This window comes from Carassius gibelio, chromosome B25 (genome assembly GCF_023724105.1).
Source record: "Carassius gibelio isolate Cgi1373 ecotype wild population from Czech Republic chromosome B25, carGib1.2-hapl.c, whole genome shotgun sequence".
NCBI lineage: Eukaryota > Metazoa > Chordata > Actinopteri > Cypriniformes > Cyprinidae > Carassius > Carassius gibelio.
Window position 1 is genome coordinate 12,369,712 of NC_068420.1, and position 26,967 is coordinate 12,396,678.

The 26,967-nt window shown below is 36.1% G+C and overlaps 1 protein-coding gene across 5 annotated transcripts in view; it reads left to right on the forward strand.

The window, feature by feature from the left end:
• Positions 1-26,967, forward strand: part of ppip5k1b (diphosphoinositol pentakisphosphate kinase 1b) — a 31,828-nt gene that overhangs the window by 3,271 nt on the left and 1,590 nt on the right. Inside the window, exons 2-30 of one of the 5 annotated variants that reach the window (XM_052598418.1) lie at positions 1,918-2,327; positions 2,410-2,602; positions 2,900-2,990; positions 3,081-3,166; positions 3,794-3,948; positions 4,018-4,119; positions 4,197-4,358; positions 4,463-4,584; positions 5,554-5,655; positions 5,793-5,879; positions 6,108-6,183; positions 6,557-6,666; positions 8,043-8,066; positions 9,454-9,539; positions 9,616-9,741; positions 12,790-12,911; positions 13,256-13,438; positions 13,526-13,667; positions 13,818-14,041; positions 14,125-14,252; positions 15,240-15,354; positions 15,445-15,552; positions 15,626-15,742; positions 15,823-15,960; positions 17,066-17,162; positions 18,936-19,043; positions 20,156-20,218; positions 24,936-25,073; positions 25,491-25,601. In XM_052598418.1, the coding sequence (XP_052454378.1) occupies positions 2,172-2,327; positions 2,410-2,602; positions 2,900-2,990; positions 3,081-3,166; positions 3,794-3,948; positions 4,018-4,119; positions 4,197-4,358; positions 4,463-4,584; positions 5,554-5,655; positions 5,793-5,879; positions 6,108-6,183; positions 6,557-6,666; positions 8,043-8,066; positions 9,454-9,539; positions 9,616-9,741; positions 12,790-12,911; positions 13,256-13,438; positions 13,526-13,667; positions 13,818-14,041; positions 14,125-14,252; positions 15,240-15,354; positions 15,445-15,552; positions 15,626-15,742; positions 15,823-15,960; positions 17,066-17,162; positions 18,936-19,043; positions 20,156-20,218; positions 24,936-25,073; positions 25,491-25,601 (3,472 nt within the window). In that variant the 5' untranslated portion in view covers positions 1,918-2,171. Of the gene's footprint in view, positions 1-1,917; positions 2,328-2,409; positions 2,603-2,899; positions 2,991-3,080; positions 3,167-3,793; positions 3,949-4,017; positions 4,120-4,196; positions 4,359-4,462; positions 4,585-5,553; positions 5,656-5,792; positions 5,880-6,107; positions 6,184-6,556; positions 6,667-8,042; positions 8,067-9,453; positions 9,540-9,615; positions 9,742-12,789; positions 12,912-13,255; positions 13,439-13,525; positions 13,668-13,817; positions 14,042-14,124; positions 14,253-15,230; positions 15,355-15,444; positions 15,553-15,625; positions 15,743-15,822; positions 15,961-17,065; positions 17,163-18,935; positions 19,044-20,155; positions 20,219-24,935; positions 25,074-25,490; positions 25,602-26,967 lie in introns of all 5 variants that reach the window. The other 4 variants (XM_052598420.1, XM_052598421.1, XM_052598422.1 and 1 more) reach the window with 4 other exon arrangements.

Genomic DNA, 26,967 nt, shown 5'->3' on the forward strand with positions numbered 1-26,967 from the left:
TATATATATATAAACATAGTTAATGCAGTAGCTAACATTAAATAATGATCTGATATGCTAAGATAAAACTGCAAAGGTGCTTAATGATGCTCCATGCATACGTTACAATATTTTACACTATGGTTCAAATGTTTGTTATCGGTTATTAATTTTTTTTATAATAAATACGTTTCTTATGCTTACTAAAGCTGCATTTATTTGATCAAAAATACAGTACAAACTTTAGTATTATTTAACATTATTGCAATTCAAAATAACTTTTTTAAATGTAATTTATGTAAATCTAATTTATTGTGGTAGTAAAGCTGATTTCTCAGCATCATTACTTCAGTCATTAATGTCACATGATCCCTAAGAAATCATTCTGATAAGCTGAGTTGCTGCTCAAGAGTCAATATTTTTATATTAATAATACTTATTGATCAATTGAAAGTTTGAAAGGACTGCGTTTGAAATCTTGTAGATGTCTGTACTGTCACTTTTGATGAATTGAATTAGGGATGCACCGAAATGAAAATTCTTTGCCGAAACCGAAAACCGAAAAAGAGAAAACCAAGGCCGAAAACCGAAACCGAAACACCGAAAGAAATTATGCCAATTATTAGTACCATTGCATTTATTGCTATGACCGTGTACTAACTTTACTAAAATTAAGACATTGCAATTGCATAAATTAATATTAAAGTTTCAAAGATAATTACAATTACATAACTTATTAAAAAAAAAAAAAAAAAAAAACATAAAAATACATAAATTTCAAATGATGCAAATATTTATTAAGCATATTGCAACAATGCACAGTATAAAATTTAATTCAAACTAAAAATGTATCCCACTCATGTGTATATTTAATAATAATGGGCCTACTGGCCTGCAGAATGGTTTTAAAATGAACAGTTCTCTCATAAAAACATAGTGCATTTAGGTGAAGTGCATTTGAAATTTTTCTCTGTAGGACTAAAAAGTGCATTACTTCTCCATTTGGCAAGACTGTTATCACTTCTGGGGATGGGGACTTCAGACAGATAACCATCTAGCTGTTGAGCAGTTGAGCTTGTCATCTGCCTGACATTTGAGAAATATTTGAGAGAGTGTATTTAAATAGGGCCAGGGCATAAATAAACATTTTTATCAAATTAAAGCAGAAATCTAGCAGACAATCTAGCATAAATATGGCTGCAATCTGATATTATGTATGTATGTTTGTGTGTGTGTGTGTGTGTGTGTGTGTGTGTATAGTAGCCTAAGAACAAAATAGCCAACGTATTATTATTATTTGAGGCACTTTCTTGCAGAATTCCACTGAACATATCAGACAACGATGGTGCATGCCACTCATCAGGTGCAGAGACCAGTCTTTTTTCTGCGCTCTGATCTGTCTCCTGCGCTTGGCGCTTCTCCGTCTCCACGCGGGTTCTCCGCATCCAGCGCGGCCTGGGTCATTTCTCGTGCGCGCTGCCTTATTTCCGCATCCAAATGGTCTTTATAACGCGGATCAAGCACATTCGCGATGAAGTGAAGAGGATCCGACAAGATCTCAGTGAGACCTCTGTTAACAGACTCTATAAGACTGTACTTTTCTTTGTTTTTACTTCGTGGTCCGTCTTAATCTCTTTGTTAGGAGATGCTTTAGTGCTGCGAATAAAGGAATACGAAGAGAGAGAATGTTCTCACTGGTGTTAAGTGAATGTCGCGTGGAGCTCGTGGTCTGCGCTTTGCAGGTGCACGTGCAGGTCGCAGGTCATCACAACATTTCGGCCGTGTTGTTTCGGTGATAAAAGTCTATCGGCCGAAAACCTAAAAGGCCATTTTCGGCCGAAAATTTTCGGTGGCCGAAATTTCGGTGCATCCCTAAATTGAATGCATACTTACATATTATTAATTCATAATATGTTGTCCATTGGCTCTTTATTGCAGGTAAGAACAGGACTGGGTTTGTGAGAGAAATTTATCTGGAATAACTCACAACATGTTCCTGGTTTTGGAAGGGTGACACCAAATCTTTAAGGAATAAACACTTCATAAGTTTCTAAGACAACCTTGGCATTAGGTCACTTCTGGACCCTCATCTGACTGGATTACGCACCTTATTTGCCTGATGTTTCCACCACTGAGCTTCAGCACGAGATGGTGTGCTGGGAACTTGGCTGTTTGACAGAGACTCGACAGAAATGTCGAAGTCAAGTGGACAGGGGATGTTCAACAGTGAACTTCCCCGGTTCCTGATTGGAAGTGAGGGTGGTGAGAGCAGAGAGCTGGGTGACACAGACATGAGGAAGATCTCAGGGGATTACGGAGAGGAGGAGGAGGAGGAGGATGAGGATCAGGTACAGAAAACTGTTCAGGCATGACTCGAGTAAGTCATTTTTTATTTGTAACTGATTCTCATGCGATATCTTCTTCTATCAGTCAGAGCGTCAGATTGTAGTGGGGATCTGCTCCATGATGAAGAAATCCAAATCCAAACCAATGACTGAGATTCTGGAGAGGCTCTGTAAGTTTGAGTACATCACTGTGGTCATTTTTCCAGAGGAGGTTATACTCAACGAGCCGGTGGAGAAGTGGCCGTTGTGTGACTGCCTCATTTCCTTCCATTCCAAAGGTATCCGACATCACACAGTTCACACGCAGTCAGCGTGAAATCTTGATGTGCCATACTGTCTCAGTATTATTATTAATGCTGCCCTTTAAAACAGAAATTAATTACAATGAAAAACCGAATGAAATTTTTTTGAATTGTGGTAATTTTTCTACAAATTTTGTATTTTTGATCAAATAAATACAGCCTCAGTAAGCATAACAGAGAGTATTTAAAATAATAATAGAAAAACATTTCAAAATCTGACAATCACCAGAATTTGATGTAAACTGATGCAATATATTTTTTCTCATCTTGAAGGATTTGCCCTTGACAAAGCTGTAAGTTATGCCAAACTAAGAAACCCCCTCCTTATCAACGACCTCGATATGCAGTATTTCATTCAAGACAGGTGTGGTAAATTATTCTCTGAAATATTCTTGACAAGTAAACGTTGTTATGAGAGTTGACTGGGACATACAGTATTTGCTCATGGCTTTAGGAGGGAAGTGTACAGGATTCTACAGGAAGAGGGCATTGACCTTCCTCGCTATGCAGTGTTGAACCGGGACCCCGACAGACCAGAGGGTAAAGATTAATACTGTAGTCATAATTTAAAAGAAGACAGAGTAAAGCATGGCACTGTTCATTTGCAAGCGTGCAACAAAAAAAAAAAAAAAAAACCTGGCAACAAAAAATTAAATAAAATAAAAGCTTTAATCACTCGGTTTTCATGAAAATAAAACTTGACGTTTTAACGTAAAAAAAACGTTTTTTTTTTTTATAACAGCTGCTATACTATAAAATACAACTTTTATTATTATTATTTTATTATTATTACTATTGTTATTGAAAACACATTTTTGTAGTAGCAATATTTTTTACTTACTTTTTTTGTTTAGTAATATTAATAATTCACCACAACAACAAATATCATTACCATTTTATTTGATAAATTATTATTTAATTGTGTAGCCCTGCAAACAAGCAGAGAAAATCTAGAGATATAAATCGCTATTGCAATTTTTATCAGAGAAATCGCAATTACATATTTTCGCAACATCATGTAGCCCTAATTTACTTATGTCGTTTCGATGTTTCGTGTATGATGTTTAATTTTTTTGGTTGAGCTGTGCCATTTAAGTTCCTCATAGTGGGTATATAAATACTCCCTATATTGTGAGAGATTGTGACATTTTGACTCTGCAACATCAGAATGTAACCTGGTGGAGAGCGAGGACCATGTGGAAGTGAACGGGGAAGTGTTTCACAAACCCTTTGTGGAGAAGCCCGTCTCCGCTGAGGACCACAATGTCTACATCTATTACCCAACCTCTGCTGGCGGCGGCAGCCAGCGTCTCTTCAGAAAGGTACAGTACTGATAACTTTTAATAACTTTACATTTGTTTGGCGTGGAGCTCAAATCATCCTTTCTGTAGATCGGCAGTCGGAGCAGTGTGTATTCTCCTGAAAGTACTGTTCGCAAGACTGGATCATACATCTATGAGGAGTTCATGCCCACAGATGGCACTGATGTTAAGGTAAACCTGTATTTCATGTCAAGACTCTACTGTATGTGGTGGCTGGGTCGTTTATTTATTCCTGATGGATGTTGTAGGTTTACACAGTTGGACCTGATTACGCTCACGCCGAAGCCCGTAAGTCTCCTGCTCTGGATGGGAAAGTGGAGCGAGACAGTGAGGGGAAGGAGATCCGTTATCCTGTGATGCTCACCGCTATGGAGAAGCTTGTGGCCAGAAAAGTGTGTCTTGCATTCAAGGTGAGTCTCGCAAAAAAACAAAGTTTTTTTGACCGTAGCTTCAGGTTATGAATGATAATGAAAGTTTTTTTTTGTTGTTGTTTCATAATGTCTTTCCAAACCAGCAAACAGTCTGTGGTTTTGACCTCCTCCGAGCAAATGGTCACTCTTTCGTTTGTGACGTTAATGGCTTCAGCTTTGTAAAGAACTCCATGAAGTACTATGATGATTGTGCCAAAGTCCTGGGGTAGGTGAGGCCGTGCTGCTGTCTTGTTGTCTGTGGTCCTAACCCTAACCCTAACCCTAAATCGAAAATCCCATTTTTACACAATTTTTACATATTAAAACTACATAACTGCATACACTATAATTTTTTTCCACCATATTTGTAAATAAAATTAAGATTTTAGGGTCTTTATACTGTAGATTTCATTAAATCTGTTACTTGCTGTTTCTTGGTAATTATTTGTGAAATTTACTTGGTATTTCAGTGTGTAAATTGCCACATTATTATTATTATTATTTTTTAATTATAATATCAAATAATTTTGCGATTTCTCTAAAATTCAACACATACACTAAACTAACACTAAACATTTTTTTATTTGAATTCTCTTTGATCTAAACTTTGAATTGAAAACGCATCTTTACTGAAAAAATCGAATCTGTAACCAATCTAAACTGGTTTACTGGTCTTCCAGGCTGTTAAGGCTGATCGGTTGACTGGTTTTAGAGTGGTTTTGGGCACTTTTGTTTTTAGCTGACCAAGCTAAACCTACTAAATACTTGGCAGGCTTGGAGCTAAAACCAGCTTGAGCCAGTGAAGACCAGCAAAACAGCAAGTTTTTTTTATTTCTATAGCTCTTTATGCGATTCAGTTAATTTTAAATCAGCTTAGCAGTAGTAAACCAAAAAAATAATAGCATTAATGTTACAAAGTTCTTCATTTATGAAACCAATACAATTTCTGTTCTAAAGCTGCTTTTAAAAGACAATAGTGTCATTATCCAGTTCAGTTCAGTCAAGTTTTGAATCAGTTCAGTTCTTTAATCTGGTGAGTATTGCAAAGTTCATTAGTTATCAAGTGAACTCAGTTCAACTGCAAAGCAGCTCTGTAGAAGGCAATAGTGTCATTATTCAGCACGGATGTATTCGTTCCTGTTGTATAAGGTAATTTTCTAGATATTTTAGCTCATATTTGATGTCTTTCCCACAGGAACATGGTGATGCGAGAGCTGGCTCCTCAGCTCCATATTCCCTGGTCAATCCCCATGGAAGCAGAGGACATCCCTATCGTCCCGACTACCTCAGGGACCATGTGGGTGTACCATTCTTGTCCTAAGGATATATTTCTGTCTCAAAGCTGTTTATTATGGATTATTAAAATCCATGAGGTAGAATTAAATGCTTACTATGTGTGTTGTTGCTTTTGAACGTGTCGTCTCTTGTCTGTAGGATGGAGCTGCGTTGTGTTATTGCTGTAATTCGCCATGGTGACCGTACGCCCAAACAGAAGATGAAGATGGAGGTCAGGAACGCCCTGTAAGTGACACATTCTAACAGGCTGCTTTTAGACTACAGCTACATATTTTTATCACTTTTAATCTGAATGCTTATATTTGGTAATGTAAATTTAAATAATTAATTAAATGTTAACTGAATGAGGACACACTTCTGCATTTAAAATGGTTGTCACATCGTGGCAGGGTCAAAGTTGTCTATAATTGAAGTCTTTTATCTGCTGGTTAAGTCTGATTCCATTTCTCTCAGGTTTTTTGAGTTGTTTGAGAAGTACGGTGGCTATAAGTCTGGAAAACTCAAGCTGAAGAAACCAAAACAGCTCCAGGTTGGTCTGCTTTAAAGTACAAGTGATTTATTTTTATGACAAGTGCTGCTTGCTCTGTAGATGCAAGAACTAACATAATATTGCAGTTTCATAACAGGCTTGCCTCCAGCCTAGTGATTTACTTTGAATTTGTGCCACAGGGTCAAAGAGAATTGAGCTGTCTTTTTTTAAGACCGATGTAGTGTTATGTCTGGAATGCTGCAGCCTTGAGACTCATCGGCGTGTTATGCAGCTGTTGGGTTTTGTGTGAAAATTAACCATGTGGACAGTTGGCTTAAGCTTTGACCTATTTGATCTTTTCTGTAATAATGTACAGTTGTGATTTGTACATCATCATAAAAGTCTGAACAACACTTTATTTGATGTTTTACAGGAAGTGCTGGATATTGCTCGTCAGCTGTTGGCAGAACTGGTCCTGCATAATGATTGTGAGATTGAGGAGAAGAAATCCAAGCTAGAACAACTGAAGACGGTTCTGGAGATGTAAGTAAACTGTTCAAAAGTTCAGTAGTACCGAAACCCTCCATTTCCAACACTGAGGTTATGGAAAGCTACTGTACACACACCATCATCTCATCTCAATAATTTCTAATACATGTTCTCTTTTCACATCTTCGGGCACAAGGTCTTTCTGAAAGTATAATAATTTCCAAACATATGTTGTATTTTTGATTAGCTTCACTATAGATATTAGTAGGCCCTCACAGAATGTGCAAAAATGCTTAAATATTTTTTACACACAGATTTATGAGTTTAGCCACAATGGAATAACTGGAACATTATTAATTATATGTTACTTTAAAAAAAAACATAATAATATTATGTCCGCACTGATATCCTCATGGGCAGTGCACCGACATACAGCATTGTTGTACTACGGCCTCTCGAGTTCGAATCCCAGCTCGAGGACCTTTCCCGATCCCGCCCCCATCTCTCATCTCCACGGTGTCCTATCATAAACAAGACAAAAATGGCCAAAACAATTTTTTTCATTTTTATTTTTTTTATAAAATACTAATGATGTAAATTAATGATTTTTAAGTAAATACAAATCTTAAAAAACATACAAGTAATGAGTTTGATGTACTTATGTATATTTCACTGTTAATGGTTGCTAAATACAGTAAATGCATTTAACTGTAACTAGATATGCACCGATATTTTAGTTTTCTCAGTGCAGAAGAGTTTATAATTAATTGTTTATTTTATGGGCAATACCTGATAAATTGCAAATATTAAAATTATGTCCTTTTTTTGAAATTTAATTTGACTAAAAATAGAAGGTATTACAACATTATAATGTACAATATGAATAGATGTTCTTTTTGAGATTCTTTTTTTAAGGATTAATTTTATTTGTTCCAAGGTCAAAAAGTAAAAACAGTGGAAATGAGCATGGATAATGAAATGTCCAATATAGACCGTTACCGATAAATGTAAAAAAAAAAATCTTTAATATCGGCTGGTATTAATAAATATATTATACCGATATTTTGCATCTCCCTAGTTGTACCAGTTAAATTTAGGTTTTAAATGTAGAGTTTTTATGTCTTGAGTTTAAAATCAGTTCTTGGGAATCAGGGCAAGCCTAATCAGACTAGATTTTGTTGTTAACATGACACACACAGCAAAACTTACATTGCTATCATATCTTCTAGTCTTAAGCATCATGGATGCGTATTTCAGAAGAAACATGATATCTCATGAACAGCTGAATGTATTTAACTGACTTTAGTGTGACCTTGACTCATTTGCTTCCTTAGATGTCCTCATATGGATGAGTTTCTAAACTTCATTCCTTTTGTCTCTCTTCTCCTCTTTCTGTGTCCCTCTTTGTGTCTTGGCCATTCTCTTCAAAGGGAATCCAGCCTGAATGATAATCAGTACGCACCCTCATATCCCCTGTCTCTTTAGAAAGCAGGCAAAGTGGATCATAACCCTCATTAACCCAAGATCTTGTTCAGATTACTGACACTTTAATGAGGGCTCCAAAATTGACAGTAACTTGGAGATGAATCCCTTTTGCAATTCTGTGTGGCATCTGCATGCCATTTTGTTTTCTAATCTCTCACGATCCCTCACGTCCTCCAGACCCCCTCACCGAGCTCAAATAAAGCACCTAATCAACACATTTATCGGTTGTTCGGGGTGGATTATTCATTATTCATATTGGTTGTTCATGGATTAACTAGGAAACAGGTGCTTGGGCAAGTGCTTTGCTTTGGGTTGATTAAACATAATGCAGCAGAGCAAATCCACTCCAGAGTCCGTTTCTGGCCAGTGAGATAAAGAACCACCTTTAGACCTGATTTAGACCAAGTTGTATCAAATTAGAAATATTCGAAACTACGGACACACTGATATTACAAATCTGGCCAACATTAATGAGTCGATAATTATTTTGATATTATGGCTAATAACCGATAATTGACTAATAATTAAAATTCAGTTTTGTAAAGAAAATAAAAAATAAATAAATATATATATTGTCGGTTATAAGCCATAATATTGTGTAATACATTGTGGAGATAAATTGTAGAGACCAACTCTCCAGAATTTCCCTCTCTCCGCTGTATTATGTAACCTAAAAGCGTGCCAGATGCCAATATTTATTTAAATTCTCTTGTGCTCAACAAGGTTGATTTATACTTTATCAAAAATACACTAAAATCAGTTATATTGTGAGAGATTATTACAATGTAAAATATCGGTTTTCTATTTAAATTATATTTAAAATGCTATTTATTCTTGTCATGCCAAATCTGAATTTTCATGTCTTTCATGTCTTTCTAATGACTTTACTGTCACTTTTGGGCAGTTTAATGCATCCTTTCCAAATTAAGGTATTCATTTCTTAAAAATTGTCTTGCTGACCCCAAACTTTTGAACATATTTTGAAAATATGCTTTATATAAAAGATTATTTAAAAACATTTTTCAGTAAATTATAGAGACCAACTCTCCAAAATTCCCCATTCTCTGCTGTATTGTGTAACTTAAAAACGTGACACTGTTGCAGATGACACGTTTTATTCCTCCCAAAGCTTGTCATTCCTGTAGAGACAGTCCTGGTATGGCACAGATTAACCCCTGCCAGCTTGGGAAGGTCACTCAGATGAATGTTTCCAGAAACATGGAGGCCACAGAGCACCTGCTAGTGGTTTGAGTGCAGTGCTATGTCTGATGTGTGCTTTTTGTGTTGTTCAGTGGGAGAATGCTCATTAAGAGGGGGTGGTATGATTATGTCCCCCACCCATGTATTGTCTTTCAGGTATGGCCATTTCTCAGGGATCAACAGGAAGGTGCAGCTGACCTACCTCCCAAATGGGCAGCCCAAAGCATCCAGTGAAGAGGAGGGTATGTGTACAGTATATATATATGTTGACTCAAAATAGCTGTTGCATCACTTTTGACCTCTCTGTGTCTATGGCAGACGCTCTGAAGGAGGGCCCATCTCTACTGCTGGTGCTGAAGTGGGGCGGTGAGCTGACGCCAGCGGGTAGAGTTCAGGCTGAGGAGCTTGGACGAGCCTTTCGTTGCATGTACCCTGGAGGACAAGGTAGAGATCTATGCTTGCACCAGCCTGAAAGCTGTACTAATAAATGGATTAGAAATACAGTGACCCTAAAAAGTAGTTTGAAAATTATTTGGTGCATAACAGTAAGAAAGCTATGAAAGCCTGTTTCAGCCACTGAATAAAAAAAGGTTATTGCGACTTCTTATCTTGCAGTTCTGAGAAACGAAATCAGAATTGCAAGTTTATATCTTGCATTTCTGATTTTTTTCCTCAGAGTTGCATGATATAAACTCGCAGTTGTGAGAAATGAAGTCAGAGTTGTGAGATATACTCACAATTCTGACTTTTCTTTTTTTTTTTTCATTTAATGACGCAATTGTGAGTTAAAGGGATAGTTCACCCCAAAATGAAAATTTTATGTTTACCTGCTTACCCCCAGGGCATCCAAGATGTAGGTGACTTTGTTTCTTCAGCAGAACACAAACCAAGATTTTTAGCTCAAATATATAAATATAAATAAATTTATATCTATATAAATACTGTTCAGTTTCTTGCCCAGACTGATAATTTTGTCTTAACACATCAGTGTATTGCCATGAGCCGTAGGGTTTAATTTGGTTTAGTTAGTTTTTTTATTTTTTTATTTTATTGTATGTTTTAGCTGTGATCATCCACTTAAATTATAAGACTGATAGACTGCAATGATTTGAGCTAAAAATCTTGGTTTGTGTTCTATGAAGAAACAAAGTCTTGGATGCCCTGGGGGAAAGCAGGTAAACATCAAATTTATGGGGGGAAGTTACGGTGTGTGTGTGTTCACTGCTGTGTGTGTGCACTTTGGATGGGATAAATGCAGAGCACTAATTCCAGGTATGGGTCACCATACTTGGCCACATGTCATGTCACTTTTTCACTTTTAAATTTTCATTTTTCACAGGTCAGGATTTTGAGATATAAACTCAGGATTGTGAGATACAGACTTGTATTCACAAAAAAGTTTTAAACTTGGTATTCTGACTTTATAACTCACAATTCTGAGTTTATATCACACAATTCTGGGAAAAAAGTCAGATTTGCGAGTATATATCTTGCAATTCTGACTATAACTCTAACTATAAAAATGCATTAAAATATCCTCTTATAGTCAGAATTGTCTGAGGTCTAAATAAAAAAATATGTATACTTAAAATTATACAAATAGTATAAAATATTGAAGATATATAAAATTTTACATTTTAAGAATTCCAACAAATCATGCTTGTTCTTCCTTTAATTTTTGCCTCAAGAAAATTTCCGTGAATCCAGCCTAAGCTGTTTACAGGAACAGTTGTTTTGCTCCCTTTGCATGAGATCTTGATGAATTGGATGCTTTGACAAGATATTGTGTCTGTTTTTAGGTAGTGGGGCAGTGATGCAGTTTTTCAAAGCTCATAGCTTTGGGCAGGAAACCAGTTCCACCTGCTTGTTCAATGGGCTTGGCATACAAAAGCATGTAGAGGCAGGACTCGGGGAGGCGTGAATACTTATTCCTCAAGTAGCACCTTTAACTTTCAATACGCCAGCACAGAAACTTCTTAGTCATGCTGTGGATTCTTTTCCATCACTTCCCCCCAGACCTTTGAGTCCATATTTGCATGCTGCAACTACCGTAATTGAGTGTAACTCATTACATTTCGGAGTTCACAGACTTCCAAAGACCAAACCATTTTCTCTTATCAGACTGAGTCAGCAGCATATTGCAATGCTGGTTAATGTAGTGTTCTTTTACCCTGAATTGTTAACTAGACAGCTGCAGGTCCCTCGGCTGTGAGTCCCCTATTGACTGTGGTAAGAAGAGATTTTGGATTTGTGCGTGGTCTTGATATTGGGTTAATGCATCATCTGCCCCATTCATCAATTTAATTGCTTAACATCCATCTCATTAAACTAATCCAAACTGGAGGACGCAACAAAAACATTCCATGCTTCGCTTTTGCCACGGTTTTGTGTGGAAGATGATATGGACGTTGGTCATGCTTTGATATACAGAGATAAAAAATCTAAGTTATTTTTACTTAGTAAGTACATTTTTTTTTCGGCGTAGAGAGTTTGAAATTCTAGAGTTTACAATTTCTTTATGTGGAGATTTCTTTAAAAACTTTTATTACTACTACTTTATAAACTACTGTGCCATTATTTTCAGAATCTGTGATGTCAATTTTAAGACATGTCAGTCCAATATCTTGTCTAAACAGGTGGAATAAGACAATGTCATCCAGATTTTTGAACTTTTTTTATGAAGGACTGCTAGTATTAACACCACGTAAGAAAAAAAAAATGCTTTTGGCATAAAAAAAGTCATTTATGGGATGCAAAAATCTAATTATTACATATAAGCATAATTATGACAGTCAAAATTGAGTTAAAAATCTTAAGACATTAAAAAGTAAACTTTGAGATTATGATTTAATATGTAATAATTACCAAAGATTTTTCATCTCATAAATTTTAGTTTTTGTCTCAATTTCTGCTCTTTTCATAATTACAGTATGTTAAACGGGCTACATAAATGCTACAGGACATGTTCTTGCATTCAGAACCAGCTTCATGAAGCACATTGTACATCTCAAAATTGTAAAAAACAAACAAACTTTCTTATAAATTTGCGTCGTAATGGCTAAATATCTCCATTTGACACTTGCTTACATGGACAAAAAGAACGGAGGGGGATGCAGCCTGTGTGAATGGCGGTTTGTTTTAGGGACTCATCTGTTCACTCAAATGGCTATTCTGAAATCCTAAATCAGAGTTCTGTTGCTACTCAGTAATGCAATGCAACACTTATTTGATAAGCACCTAAACCCACATTGCCGGATGCTTTCAACAGTGTGGATGCATTGAAATGCATGGATTATTTTTTTTATTTTTGTGGAAATATATTCAGCCTGTTGGTTGTACAGCATGTTATGTAGGTTTATAAATGGTGGTTATGTAATGTGAATGTGTGTGTAAACTCATTCCTTCCTTTGGCTCCAGGATATGCACATGCATCTGGAGCTCTGTTCTTGTAATTGCCGTTATTTCAAAGACTGTTTCTCTGTGCTTTTGCAGGCGACTATGCCGGCTTCCCTGGTTGTGGCCTTCTCCGTTTACACAGCACTTACCGCCATGACCTCAAAATTTACGCATCAGATGAGGGTCGTGTTCAGATGACTGCAGCAGCTTTTGCAAAGGTTTGTTGGGTTTTGTCTGCTGGGTATGTTGGTATTATATAATGCTCTGTGATGGGATTGATATAAACCACAGCAGGTTAAGAGCGGCGCTCAGAATTTAGCTTTTTTTATTTATTTATTTTTCTATTGTTTGCATTGCTTGTTTTAAAAAATATATATTTTTAATACTGTTTTTACTAAAAAGAAAATGGTTATTATTTGTAAATTATCTTTCTATTTGGTGGATCTTGCATTAAATTGTTTTATTCAAAATCATATTTATTATATCCAGTTTTAAATCCACCCCCCAACTGATTATTTCACAAATTAATTTACATTGAAATATTACTTGTGGCTGTATTCAGGGTCTGTTAGCACTGGAAGGAGAGCTGACTCCAATCCTCGTTCAGATGGTGAAGAGTGCCAACATGAACGGACTGCTGGACAGCGACAGCGACTCTCTCACTGACTGCCAGCAGAGAGTCAAAGCTCGATTACATGAGATCATGCAGAAGAACAAAGACTTCAGTGAGGAGGACTACAGCAAGGTTGAAGCGGGTTAACTGCTTATTTATAAAAGGCTCATAATCTTAGTCTAACTAAACCTAGTCTTAAATTTGTCCTGTCTCTTTAAGTTGGCTCCAACAGGCAGCCCATCTCTGGTGAACTCTATGGGGGTGATCTTCAATCCAGTCAGTACTTGTGATCGAGTTCACACACTCATTAAAAGCCTTACTTGGCAGATCTGTAAAAGGCTGGAAGACCCCAAATCTGCAGGTTTGCCCTCTCTATGGCTTCTTAGAAGGAAAAAAAAAAAAATAATATATATATATATATATATATATATATATATATATATATATATATATATACTACATGTATATTTTTATATAAACATTATAAATATCTATTTTTTAATTTTCACAGATCTACAGCTATACCACAGTGAGACTCTGGAGCTCATGCTGCAGCGCTGGTCCAAACTGGAGCGTGACTTCCGCATGAAAAACGGCCGCTATGACATCAGTAAGATCCCAGATATCTATGACTGTGTGAAATACGACACCCAACACAATTCTTCTCTGGGGCTGGAGGACACGCTGGAGCTTTTCCGTCTGTCCAGAGCACTTGCAGACATCATTATCCCACAGGTAGAGGAATCGTTAAATGCGGCGAATAGTGTTCATGTGTTCTCGTTCACCTTGCTGTTAGCTGCATACACGCTCTCTTTCAGGAGTATGGAATCACTAAAGCAGAGAAGCTGGATATTGCCAGTGCCTACTGCCTGCCTCTGGTCAAGAAGATTCAGCTGGATCTTCAGAGAACCCATGAGGACGAGGCCGTCAACAAGCTGCATCCACTGTGAGTCTCTGTACTGGGGTACAGTGCCTGACTCTTTGACCGAGTGAAGTCTATACTGTACATCCTGTAAAGGGCTTTAAATTACTATTAGTACATTCCACTTCAGCATTCATGTTTTTTTTGTGTGGATATTTTACTCACAGCCCCTTGCACTTAACTTTTACCTTTATTTATGTATTTATTTATTGGCCATAGTTAATGCTTTGATGAAAAGCTTTGTCATTTCAGATTTATTAACTGATATCCATTTTACTTGCGCTAAAATGGTGAACAGTTTTTGTCAATAAAAAATAACATTTTTGTTTTTTGTTGGCAGTAATATATATGTAAAAACATAAACACACTTCAGCAATCCAAACGTGACCATTTTGAAAGATATATAATTATTTATTAATTGATTTATTTATTTTCAATATTGTTGATATTGATATTAAAGTTTTTTTATAGTCATTGTTTTTTTTTGTTTTTTGTTTTTTATGAAAATGTTTTATCATGCCATATTTATTAAATAATTGTAAATGCAATCTGTTGAAATGTATTAAATGTAGTAAATGTTACTCCCGCACTAAAATAGAATAGCATTTTTGTCAGCATTTTTTTTTTTTTCAAATAATAGCAAACCACAATTTAGCAAACCAGGCCAAAAGTTTCTTCAAAAGATTGAAAAAGCAGATATTAATTTGTTTAATGTTTATTTTAAAAAGTTTTGATATTTAAACTAAAATCCATACAGATTTTTTAAATGAACATTTTTAACACTCATTTCTTTGTTGACAATACTATGTAAAATAGCAAAACAAAATTAACATTAAAAAAATTCAAACAAAAATTATATTAATTATATATTGTATTATAACTAAATGACAAGTTCCCACTTCTCCTTCAAAACCATGCAGTATGTTCTTCAGCTACACTGTTGTAGAAGCTCTGCAGTCTCAGAACCTGTGAGTGATCAGGTTATGTATTTCATTCCTCCTGGTGGTTCAGGTACTCGCGGGGCGTGATGTCTCCGGGTCGACATGTTCGAACCCGGCTGTATTTCACCAGCGAGAGCCACGTCCACTCCCTGCTTAACATCTTTCGCTACGGAGGCCTGTTAGACGTGAGTCAACAATTTCAAACATGCACATGATGCCCCGCATCATGCTAAATGCAGGTTACTATTTTCTCTATCATATCTGTGTTTGTTTAGGAGCTAAAAGATGACCAGTGGAAGCAGGCTATGGACTACCTCAGCGCTGTAACCGAACTCAACTATATGACACAGATTGTTATTATGCTGTATGAGGACAATAACAAGGTACAAGATGTGGCATCAGCAATTTGTACTCAATTTCTATGCTTCGTTCATATGCTGATATCTGTGTCTGTAGGACCCCTCTTCAGAGGAACGTTTCCATGTGGAGTTGCACTTTAGCCCGGGAGTGAAGGGGTGCAAGGATGAGGAGAATGCACCGATGGGTTTTGGCTTCCGGCCAGCCTCCTCCGAGGTCTGTGTTTTACTTGCCCCATGGATTATACATATATACATGCTGGTCCACTTCCAACACTTCCATTTCACATGTAACAGAACCACGAGATGCAGACAGACCCAGGCAGTCTTGAAGACCTTTCTCAAGACGAGCCTGACAGAGCTGCACTGACTGAGCCAATCAGCATTCAGAGGAAGTCACCACTCATACGAGGCCGAAAGGCTGGATCTATGGAGGTACAGTACTGTATTATAGCCTCTTCTAATAGGCGACTGCCATAATCCAAAAATGGACACAAACATTTACTTGAAATTCAATTAATTTAACTGCCAACTGTGTGGTGATAATAGTGCAAGGTTAATGGCACAAGAGAGTTTCGTGAGGATAATATAGTCTAATCCATAAGTGACATTTTGTGAAAGTAAACATGTGAAATTAAGGGTAACACTTTACCTAGAGCCATTATGTATAATGCATTATAAAAGTAGTTTTAAAACCTTGCATTGTAGAATCTCATGAATAATTGTAACCACGGTTAAAACATTATTACACTTATTAATTAATTGTTACATAATGCATTTCAAATTTCATTCTAATAATTTACGACAAGATATTGTGTATTACAATGTACATTATGAATAATTATAACTCATTATACCCTTTAATAACCCTTTATGATGCATTCTACATTAAGGTTTAAGAAAAAGTGCTACCACCAAATTAAGATATTGCTAAAAATGTTTTGGATGATATTTTAATAGGTTATGTTAATGGCCATATAAAATGAATAAATAAAACAATTACAGTGCTATATTTATTTACAAAAATATTGATCATAAATCATACAGTAATATTTTCTCACATAGTACAACGATTTCAAATGTTTGCGCTCTGTAATATATATATTTTTAAATTAATACTTTTATTGAGCAAGAGTTCCTGAACTGATCAAAAGTGACAGTAAAGACAATTATAATGTTACAAAAAATTCTGTTTTAAAGAAAAACGATTATTTTTGCCTTTCAACTTAAATAATCCTGAAAAAATGTATCATTGTTACAACAAAAACATTAAGCAGCACAATTTTTTTTTTTTTCAGCACCAGATCATTATATTATGATTTCTGAAGGATCGTGTTTGAATCTTTGAACAGTTGTTTACATTTAAAAATATATAAATAACATTTATATTCCTTCACAGGGGTCATCATACAGGGGTGTAATTTAAAAACTGAATAACAAGCGGAATTTATTTAGAAAGAAGGAATGTTGTGGTAAAATGATTAGCAATGCTGTTTTGTGTTGGTATAATTATATTTTTTCTGTTTTCCTCTCTTTACAGGCTCTTTCAGAGAGTAACACTTCTTCTCGAGGGCTGGCGTATCGCATCTTCCCATCGACTTCTCGTCAGTCACCCGAGATCAAACCCAGCGGGCTAGGTGGGAGTTACATTTCACTTGTGTTGTTCTCATGCACCACATCTCTTCGGAAAAACCTCTTTAGTGACCAATCCCGGTTGACCATTAAACGCACTTGTTTCTGTTTAGCGCCAATGACAGTTCAAGGACCCTTCTCAAGTTCATTTAAATCATGTGCGTCGGAAATGCGTCCATGCTGCCAGTAGTGCTCTAAATATGGCTGCTGGCAGTGCCTTCTCTGCTATTCTTGTCTATACTATTTCTGTCTCCAAAGAACATTTACAGGGCGACAATGCGCAGTTTTTGTTAGGCCCGGCGTTGCATAATGATTAGAGATTGGGGCTAACGTTTGCACCTCACTAAACCTTTAAAGCATGATTTGCAGATCACTATTTTTTAACTAAGTGCATGTTGTATATAGCATGTCTTTCATTTGAGTGCTGGTTTTTTTATAGTACTACCCTCTGCTGGTTGCAGTTAGAGCCTTAAATTAAATTCGTTAAAGTTTCACCCTCCTGCACTGGCAATATATTTTTGTTCCCAACCAAAGACCAGCGGTTTAACTGGGTTTTCTATTAAAAAAAATTCTCTATAGGCCTGGAATTGAGCTTAAAGGAATAGTTCAGCCAAAAATGAATGTTAAAAATGGAAGACAAAATCTTTTTAAAATCTATTTTAAAATGCTTGTTCAAAGTTATCTGCATTTTTTTTTTTTTTTGGTTTATATGGTTCTGTAAAACTTTTATATAATTTTCAACAAACAGTTGAAGTACTTAATTTAAAACAATATTTTTTTACTTTTATTTTTCTAAATAATATATATTAAAGATTACGTTAAAGGGTTACTCCACCCCAAAATGAAAATTTGTCATCATATACTTACCCCCATGTCACTCCAAGCCCATAAAAGCTTTGCTCTTCTTCAGAACACAATTTAAGATATTTTGGATGAAAACCGGAAGGCTTTTGACTGTCCCATAGACTGCCAAGTAAATTACACTGTCAAGGTCCAGAAAAGTATGAAAGATGTCGTCAGAATAGTCCATCCTTAACATTTTAAAGCAACGACAATACTTTGTGTATGCAAAGAAAACAAAAATAATAACTACACTTTTCTGCGCAAGCTGTGCTGTGCTGATGCGTTGTTTTTTGTTCAAATCAAAGCGTAAATACACGTAAATGTATCCTTGTGACGTGGCTGAAGTGCGTACACAGTTTGCATTCAGCTCATATTTTCCAAAATGGCGCTACGGTGATGCGGAGAGACAGAGGAGATGAATTGTTGAATAAAGTTGTTATTTTTGTTTTCTTTGCATACAAAAAGTATTTTCGTCTCTTCATAACGTTATGGTTGAACCACTGATGGCAGATGGACTATTTTACTTGCCAGTCTATGGGACCGTCACAAGCCTCCCGGTTTTCATCCAAAATATGTTAAATTGTGTTCCGAAGACAAATTAAGCTTTTACAGTTTTGGAATGACATGGAGGTAAGTGATTAATCACAAAATTTACATTTTGGAATGCAGTATCCCTTTAAACTACATATTCTTTTCAAAAATGTCAATGTCATTTTTGACAGTTATAGTACCCTGGTATTTTTTACTTTATGCCCTAATATATATATATATAAACTTGACATTTTAATTCAGAAATGTTTTAGAACAGATCGTTTAATTTTTGAATTCTTCAGATGAGGAGCTGCATGTTCACTTGTGAAAACTAACCAATACTAACCCTCCCCCCTTCCCCTGCCCCCTGCCCCACCACGCTCTCCCTCCCCTCCCACACGCAGGCGCCCAGTGTGCGGGCCTCTTCAGTGCCTCCTTCCCCAACCTGAGAGACCTAGCACGAGTTCCCCGCAAAAAGCCCTGCTCGCTCAGGAATCGGTCTTCTCAAACCGGTATGTCCCAAACACACACACACACACACAGGGTCATAATGTACCTGAAGATTCAAATGATCACAAACGTCCCAGCGAACATTTCTTCTGAATAATGTCTAGATATTCCCATTTTACATTATTCAGTGCAACAAATAATGTTGAGTAGCATTCAGCTTTCTTACTTCCATCCCAGTGGCTGTTTTCAACATTCTTGAAATTATAGTCTTGTTTTCATCCCCAAAAAGCCATTACAGACAGCAGGAGCTGTTCCTAAACTATTCGTGTCCAGCTGTTTATCAGTGTCTCTCATAGGAAAATAAGGTTTCCACAGTTACCAAATAATGCTATAACTAATCGTTTGTCACCTTTGCTAAGTGGCTTATTTGCATGCAGCATGTGCATGTAAACACATTTCATGATGTGCTAAATTGCACAAATTTGCAAGCTATTTTATGCAAAAGGGAAACAATTTAGTGTCCTACGACAATTCTGAAAATGTGTTTGTGATTTATAATATCCATAGCAACACAAATTATTGCTTTTACCACAATCTCTGACTGATATTATGGTTATTTGTGAAACCTTTATTAGAAATTGCACTCCAATTTCATATGTGCGAACAAATGCGTTCTCTTTGTCCCCATCAGGATTAAATACATTATTTGAAATTATTATTTGAAGTGAATTAGTTCTCATTGCTATTCTTGTTTTATTTTATTCATTTGTATTATTATTAATAATACTAATCGAAATGAATGTTCACCCCTCTCTCTCTCTTAGCAGCATTAATAGTTTTGTCCACAGGGTGTTGCTGTGTCTCTGAGATATAGAGGATTACCTTGCGTAACACATTTGAAATAGCACCCAAAATACTGCCATGTCATGCTGCATCCACAGAGAATTCTGGGTAGTTTGTTGTGACATCTGTTGTTTTTTTGGTACTCTTATCTCCACATTGAAGGGCTGGTCCACTGTTACTTTTACCTGCTTATTATAGATGCTTTAACCAGGGACGGAAAGACTGCATGATGGTGGGAGGATTAAAACTGCTGGTGTTTTTGAGTAAAAGTGAAAGGTCACGAGGGCCGCAGTGACACGAGTAATGCTGAATGCTTCTTTTATCTCCTCAGAGCTGCTCTCTATGCCGGCAGTAAAGAGATTTTCTGTGTCGTATGCCAGGCATCCGACTAATGGTATGTTTGGAGTTCTTGATTGCGTGTTTTTTTGTTGACACTCTCCTGCATGCCCTCTGCTGCCTCTAGTCTTCGTAATTTAGCACCGTTTGTGATTTTTGTTGAATTTACTTCATGAATCAGGGAGGCTTTTCTTCACCTTTTTCATTTAGATTCACAAGACACATCCATCTTAATTCATTTCTCCTTCTGATTGGCTAGATGCATGGGTTGTGTACCGAATATATCACTCTGGATATATTGCTGTTTGTGTGGAAAAATGTGTGAACACCTTTCATGTTGATCCACTTGACCAGAAATGATTAACCCTTTCACCACCATTACTGCATTAATGATCACATGGCATATGCATTACTTTAAACGACGTCTTCATTGCAAAATAAATCATAGTCTTAATATTAAATAATTAATAATTATACAGACATTTATTTGATGAGGAAACTCTTTATGATATTAAGACTTTTCAGAGAATATATTTGTATTTATTTATTAATTTATTACTAGAATTAAAAGGATAAAAAATGATTTCATCCATGGCAACATTTTACTTTTCTATTTATTTTATTTTAGTTTGATATACTACAATAAATAATAACAAAATATATAGACTATATAAAATAAAAACTATATATAGACCATTTTAAAACTACTAATAATGGAAAAACACATCTAAATATTTTGCTGAAATTTTTTTTTTAAAGCATTTCTGCAGTGTTTATAGTTCCCTCATTGTAATATATTAAAGCACTTTTGCCAGTGGGGATAATGGATACACTTCACACTTTGCATGATGGTCATAGATGCTAATGGGGTGAGGGTTAACATCTGTTTTACCTGAATCATGATCTTGATTGAAACTAAATGTATGAAAATGATGTGCATTTTTATTTGAACAAACTTGTTCATGTATGCATGATCTTATTGATTGTTTCAATACATCTTAAGTAGAAGTTTCAAAGCTTCAATTCGTATTTACCAAGTTTGACTTTGTTTTTGGTCTTACATTTTGTGAGACATTTAAGATGATCATTATAGTCACATTCACAAGTTTTCCTCATGAAGCAAGTCTGTTGCTGGGGGACTGAACCCTTTTAAAATGATGCAGATGTTTAGCACAAGGCTTTGTCGAATGTGGGCGTCTCTGTAGGGATTTGAGCTCAGACGGGTTTTGAAGAGGTTGAAGTGTTTTTCTTCACACAGTACAGCCTAGGAAAGAGTTGAAATGATCTAACTCTGCTTATTTCATTTGACACTTTAACACAGCTTGAGGGAAACTCATTTTTGCCACGAGTCTAAAAACCCTTCAGACAGGCTAACCATGTGTTTCCTATCAACACGTGTCAGTCATTTTTCCAGCCTTTAAGCATATCTGTCAAGACCGAGGAAGATTTACGTGCTATCATTCAGCACACAAAAAAAGGTTTTACATTGTGATCGTTTGTAGTAGAATTGCAGGCTCTAATACATGATCCGATTTAAAGTGAGAAAAATGTTGGGCTGACTCATTTAAGCTGCAGATTATGAGGAAAAAACTTACTGTTTAGACCAAGTTAATCAAGTCATTAAAATCAAGTTAGTAAACCCAGAAAACCGATGCATCCTGCTGTTTAAAAAAAAAAATAAAGTCATTGTTTTTGCAATTATTGACCTTAGTTATTTTATTTATTATTAATTATGACTTTTAAATACTTTTATATAATTATTATTAGTTTTTTTTATTGACATCAGTAGTATTTTGCACTATTAATCTACATGATGTTATTAATTATTAATCAATGTTTGTTTAATTATTATAATTGATATTTAAATGAGCTGCTTTTTCAAGCTAAAAACATCTGTTTTAATTGCAGATTATTTATATTATTAATTTTCATTATTGTTATTTATTTGGGCTGCTTTTTCAGTCTGAAATGGATATACCTTAAGGTATATACATTAAGGTATATTGGTTAGATAATATTGTGTATTATGGACTATTGTATATATGCTCTTTAAATATTAGTTGCATGTCACAGAAGTGCATAAAAAATGCTTCAGTGCAAGATTATTGCTGCTTGTTACAGCTGACTTTGTTTGAATGACTCACTATGTTATGAAACTTCAGGAGTGTTTGCATGCACTATTCGAATGTTTCATTCAAATACAAATACCGTAGCATAATTTGAACGTGAGTTGATAATGCAAAGAGGTTTGCTCAATCTTTAGGCTCTGTTCGGAGAGTTAGCTTCTTACAGGGACTCTAATTGCACCCTAGTTGCCTCTGAAAATAGTTGTAGGTCCTGACAAAACCAAAAACATTAATTTCAGCTCATTAATTGTATGTTGCTGAGCCACTGGCAGAAACATCCCAGCAGGGGTTGAGGCAGTGGATCCTCATTGCTGTGTGCTGCAGTCCTCCTCCTCCTGCTCCATCTCTGTCATCCCTTTGTTCCCCCTCAACCTGCAGTGTTTATTTCCCTCCCGATTCCCCGAAGCCTTGGCTTCCCTACAGCCCACACCATCCCTCCTCCATCTCTGCCACATCTCTGCTTACCTCATCCCTCTCCCTCCTGTCCTCCTACTCTCCTCCTCTTCCTCCTGTTACTCAGTATTTTCCTCCTGTTACTCCGTGGATTTGAATAATTCTGCTTATGAATCTGACTCAATAATTAACTGTAGTTAAAAAACAAAACAATAATGACTTTATTAAATTGAAACGTTTTTATGCATAACATTATTAAAAATGTGAAAAAAATGGTACTTTCTTTCTATTCTCCATCTTCCCAAAATTCCTGTTTTTTTAATGACTAGTTTCTTTCTTTCTGAAGAATTAATAATGCTTTACTCTCAAAATCACTCTACTCTTTACTTCTAACAAATAAGAAATGAATAGTACTAAAAACTGTCATTACTCTGACCTTTCCATCTTTTCCTGTCTTCCCATTATTGCTGTCCCTGGACATTTGTTATCCCTCTCTGTTGCTAACCATCACCTCTTGCATCCATCATTCTCTCTCCCCTCTGTAGCACTCTTAAATGAGCATCAGGTGGTAAAGCTGTTAGCTGGGCTCCACCACCTACACCGCTGCTCCTACCACCTCCGCCTGCTCCGTGCTGGCCAGAAACCCCCAGAATGCCTCTCTGGTCAGCACTCTTGTCACTTGCCCAGTCCTTCCCCTGCTTCATGTCTAATGACCTCATTTTTGATGTACACGTGCAAAGTGTGTGATGCATCAGCTTACGCCAAAGTGTTACAGTTATCTGCTCTGCTCTTTTATCTGACTTCTTGCTTTTCACCACTCATTTCGTTCTGCTATATAACATCTCATAACCTCTGATCCTCTTTTCTTATCGCATGCCTGTACATATGGCTTGGTGAATGTGAAGATTACTTGCTTATGTTGACGTCTACATAGAGTAAGTATAATACTCTTGCAGCTATTTACATGTTATTTAGAGTAACTTAATTGATGAAATGTTACCATTTTCCAGGACTGAAAGATGATCCACAAGAGGCCTGTAGATACATTTATTTTACCGCCATTATTGAGTGTTCTCATGCTTTGTGCCCTTATACCTTCTTTACCATGGTAAAATCAATTTAACGATCAAATCAATTAAGTGAATGTGAAGAATTCTGGATATAATAGAGTATATACAAATATTTTTGTAGCCCATGTAAGGAACAGGATTATGCATCAAACCTAGCTTGAGCCCATAAATCATTCAAAGATTCTATATTTTAATTGTGCTTTTACTGTGTGTGTTTATTGCATACCATATGGTGTGTACAAACTGCATGACTAGATTTGGTTACTAAACAAAGCATCCTGGCACACTTGATTTCAGTAAAGTCAAATGAATAACATCATCCAAACTGTACATTGTTATTGCTCTTTTGAAACTCAAAATGATTTTTCATAAATCAAGATGGATTCGTTCAGATATTCAACTCACTAACTGAATGACCTGCTTGCAAAAGTTCTCAAGTTACACAAAGCCGCACAGTGCAATCTGATTACCAACTATTGTAAAGAACTACAGTGCACCCAGCTTATGAGATAAAGAAAGAAAGCTTTTTTAACAATATGCAAATCTTTCATATATTATAAAGTGCTGAATTAAACTGCTTCTGTATAACTATGTTATTTTTTGTCATTATTAAACTGGGAAAGTGTATCACTTCCATTTACAGATTTTCTCTATCATCATCAAGTTCCATTACCGCTAACCTCAACACATTAGCTAACAAAGACATAATTAAATACACTTTCAATGTACTGGGCTCATTAAAGTGCATTTCTCCAGCATTGCACTTGTTTTTTTTTTTTTATGACAGTTTCTCTAATCTTTTTATTGGTTAGTTAAACATGTAAAGCTTCAAATTGGTTTATTAGTCTGCTGCAGCAGTCCGTCCAAATTCTCTCTGCATTAAACTGATGATAATGCCTTGCAAATGAGATGCAAAGCACTTTGTTAGTGGACAGAAATTCTAGAACTTGTTCGATTTCACCATATTAATTGTTAATAGGGAACAGGGAACATTGCGATTCCAGTTGCATCTTTGAGGTTTTCTGGAACCATTGGCGAAATGCTGTTTGTTTGGCAATACAGTGCCTGTAGGCCACAAGAGGTTGGCTTCATACTAAATACAAGAGCTCAAAGTGTGCTCATGGGATATCTGTAATGATGGCTGCCACTGAACGAGTTTGTGTTTTTGGACCATGTGTTGGTGCAGGGTTTGAAGGTTGCTCCTTGGTGCCCTCCATCTATCCACTGGAGACACTGCACAACTCGCTGTCCCTCAAGCAGGTGGACGAGTTCCTCACCACGTTGTGTAAAAACGGGAGCGAGACACAATTCAAGAGGCTCAAATGTAAGTGGATGAATACTTTGACATTCATTGTTACACTTGATTATCATGAAATCTGTTTTACATGAGGATGTTGATCACACTGGCATTAAAGTGAAAATGTGTTTACACTGAACTGAAACCAAACGTCAGTGTATAGCTGTAAACTGCTTAAATGACATTTAAAATAGCCCTTAGTGTTTAGATTCTTTATTGACATTAATGATCCAATGAAGAACCTTTAACATCCATAAAACCTTTCCATTCCACAAAAGGTTTTGAATAGTGGAAAAAGAGGTTCTTTAGATTTTGAAGATGTTCTTGACACTAAAAATGGTTTTAAACCAAGAGATTGTTTTGGAAACCAAGACTGTGAAAACACCCATTTGGAACCTTAATTTTTAGTGTATTTGAGTGTATGTTCTTTTCTTTTCTCTTTAGCCCTGTCTGCCATGTTTGAGTCACACTCCCAGCCATCCATAGATGTTGATAATCAGGAGACCCCAATGTCAACTCCAGTCCAGAACCAACCAGCTCCACAGTCTCTCTGGTGTGAGTATACTTCACTTTAACTTAATAGACACCCACTTTATTAGATGCACATTGCTCGGACCTTCTGTTGCCTACAGAACTGCCTCAATTCTCCATGGCATACATTCCAGTGAGATTTTCATGCATTTGCTCCAGATTTGTCGCCTGCAATCCCGAGTCTCCACTGTATCCCAAACTTGCTCTCTTGGATTGGAATCTGGTGACTCTGGAGGCCATATGAGCAGATCATCTTTATCATATCTGGATGCCTAAATTCATTGAGTTGCTGCCATGAGATTGGCTGATTACATATTTGTATTAATGAACAGGACAAATGTTTGGCATGTTATTGTCATCTTATGCCTGTCATAGTCTCTTTTTTCATTAAGGTTAAGGCCCTTTTGAGGGCAATTTAAATGGTCACTCTTACTGGACGAGACATGAAACCTCTTATTTGGTGCAAAATTTAGTCGTCAGGTTTATTCTAGTTTTTAGCTCTTCCATTTAGATGATTACTGTTGTCTTTTAATGCCGCAGTTTCCCCTGAGAGTTTAGTGATTTATGTGCAGTCTGTGGCTTTAGGGGCAGCTTTCAGTAAAAATCTAGGTTGCGTTAGTCACTGCGTTGTCTGCCTCTTTGTTAGCCATGTACTATAATATCGTTGTTTGTAAAAGTGGGGCTAGGTACATGCTGGAAGACAAAAGTATCTTTCAGATTAATAGTGTAATTGTTCTGTTTTTGGTTATGTAACATTAGTTCCATGAGGCTGTTTACGAAGGACAATAGAGCAGGATATCAGTTATATATATGTGGTCATGTGAAAAGATGATTTATGGAACCAATACTAAGAATCTGCCAAGAGGCTCTAGTTTAATTGACTTTCTATTATGTTTTTTAAAATTAATTTTGAGTGCTGTGATTGATTACTGTGACACAAGCGGTACCAATTGGAATTGCTATTGGTTATTCAGATACTGAAGCCCCACCCCAAAATCACGCCATTGTTTGAGCCAAGGTTGTTGTGTTAGGTTACAGGATGATTATTGTAAATTAATATATAAAAGATTATATAATAATATATAAATGTTTCCAAGACTGAATGTTTGAATGTTTTCCAAGATTGATAATAATAAATGTTTCTTTAGCACAAAATGAGATCGGAATGATTTCTGAAGGATCATGTGACACTGAAAACTGCAGTACTGATGCTGAATATTCACATTTGCCATCCCAATAATAATAATATTGTATATTTTAGCAATAGCCAAAAAACATTGTATGCATTATAATTTCCGATTTTTTTCTTTTATGCCAAAAATCATTAGGATATTAAATAAAGATCATGTTCCATGAAGATATTTAGCAAATTTCCTACCATAAATATAAC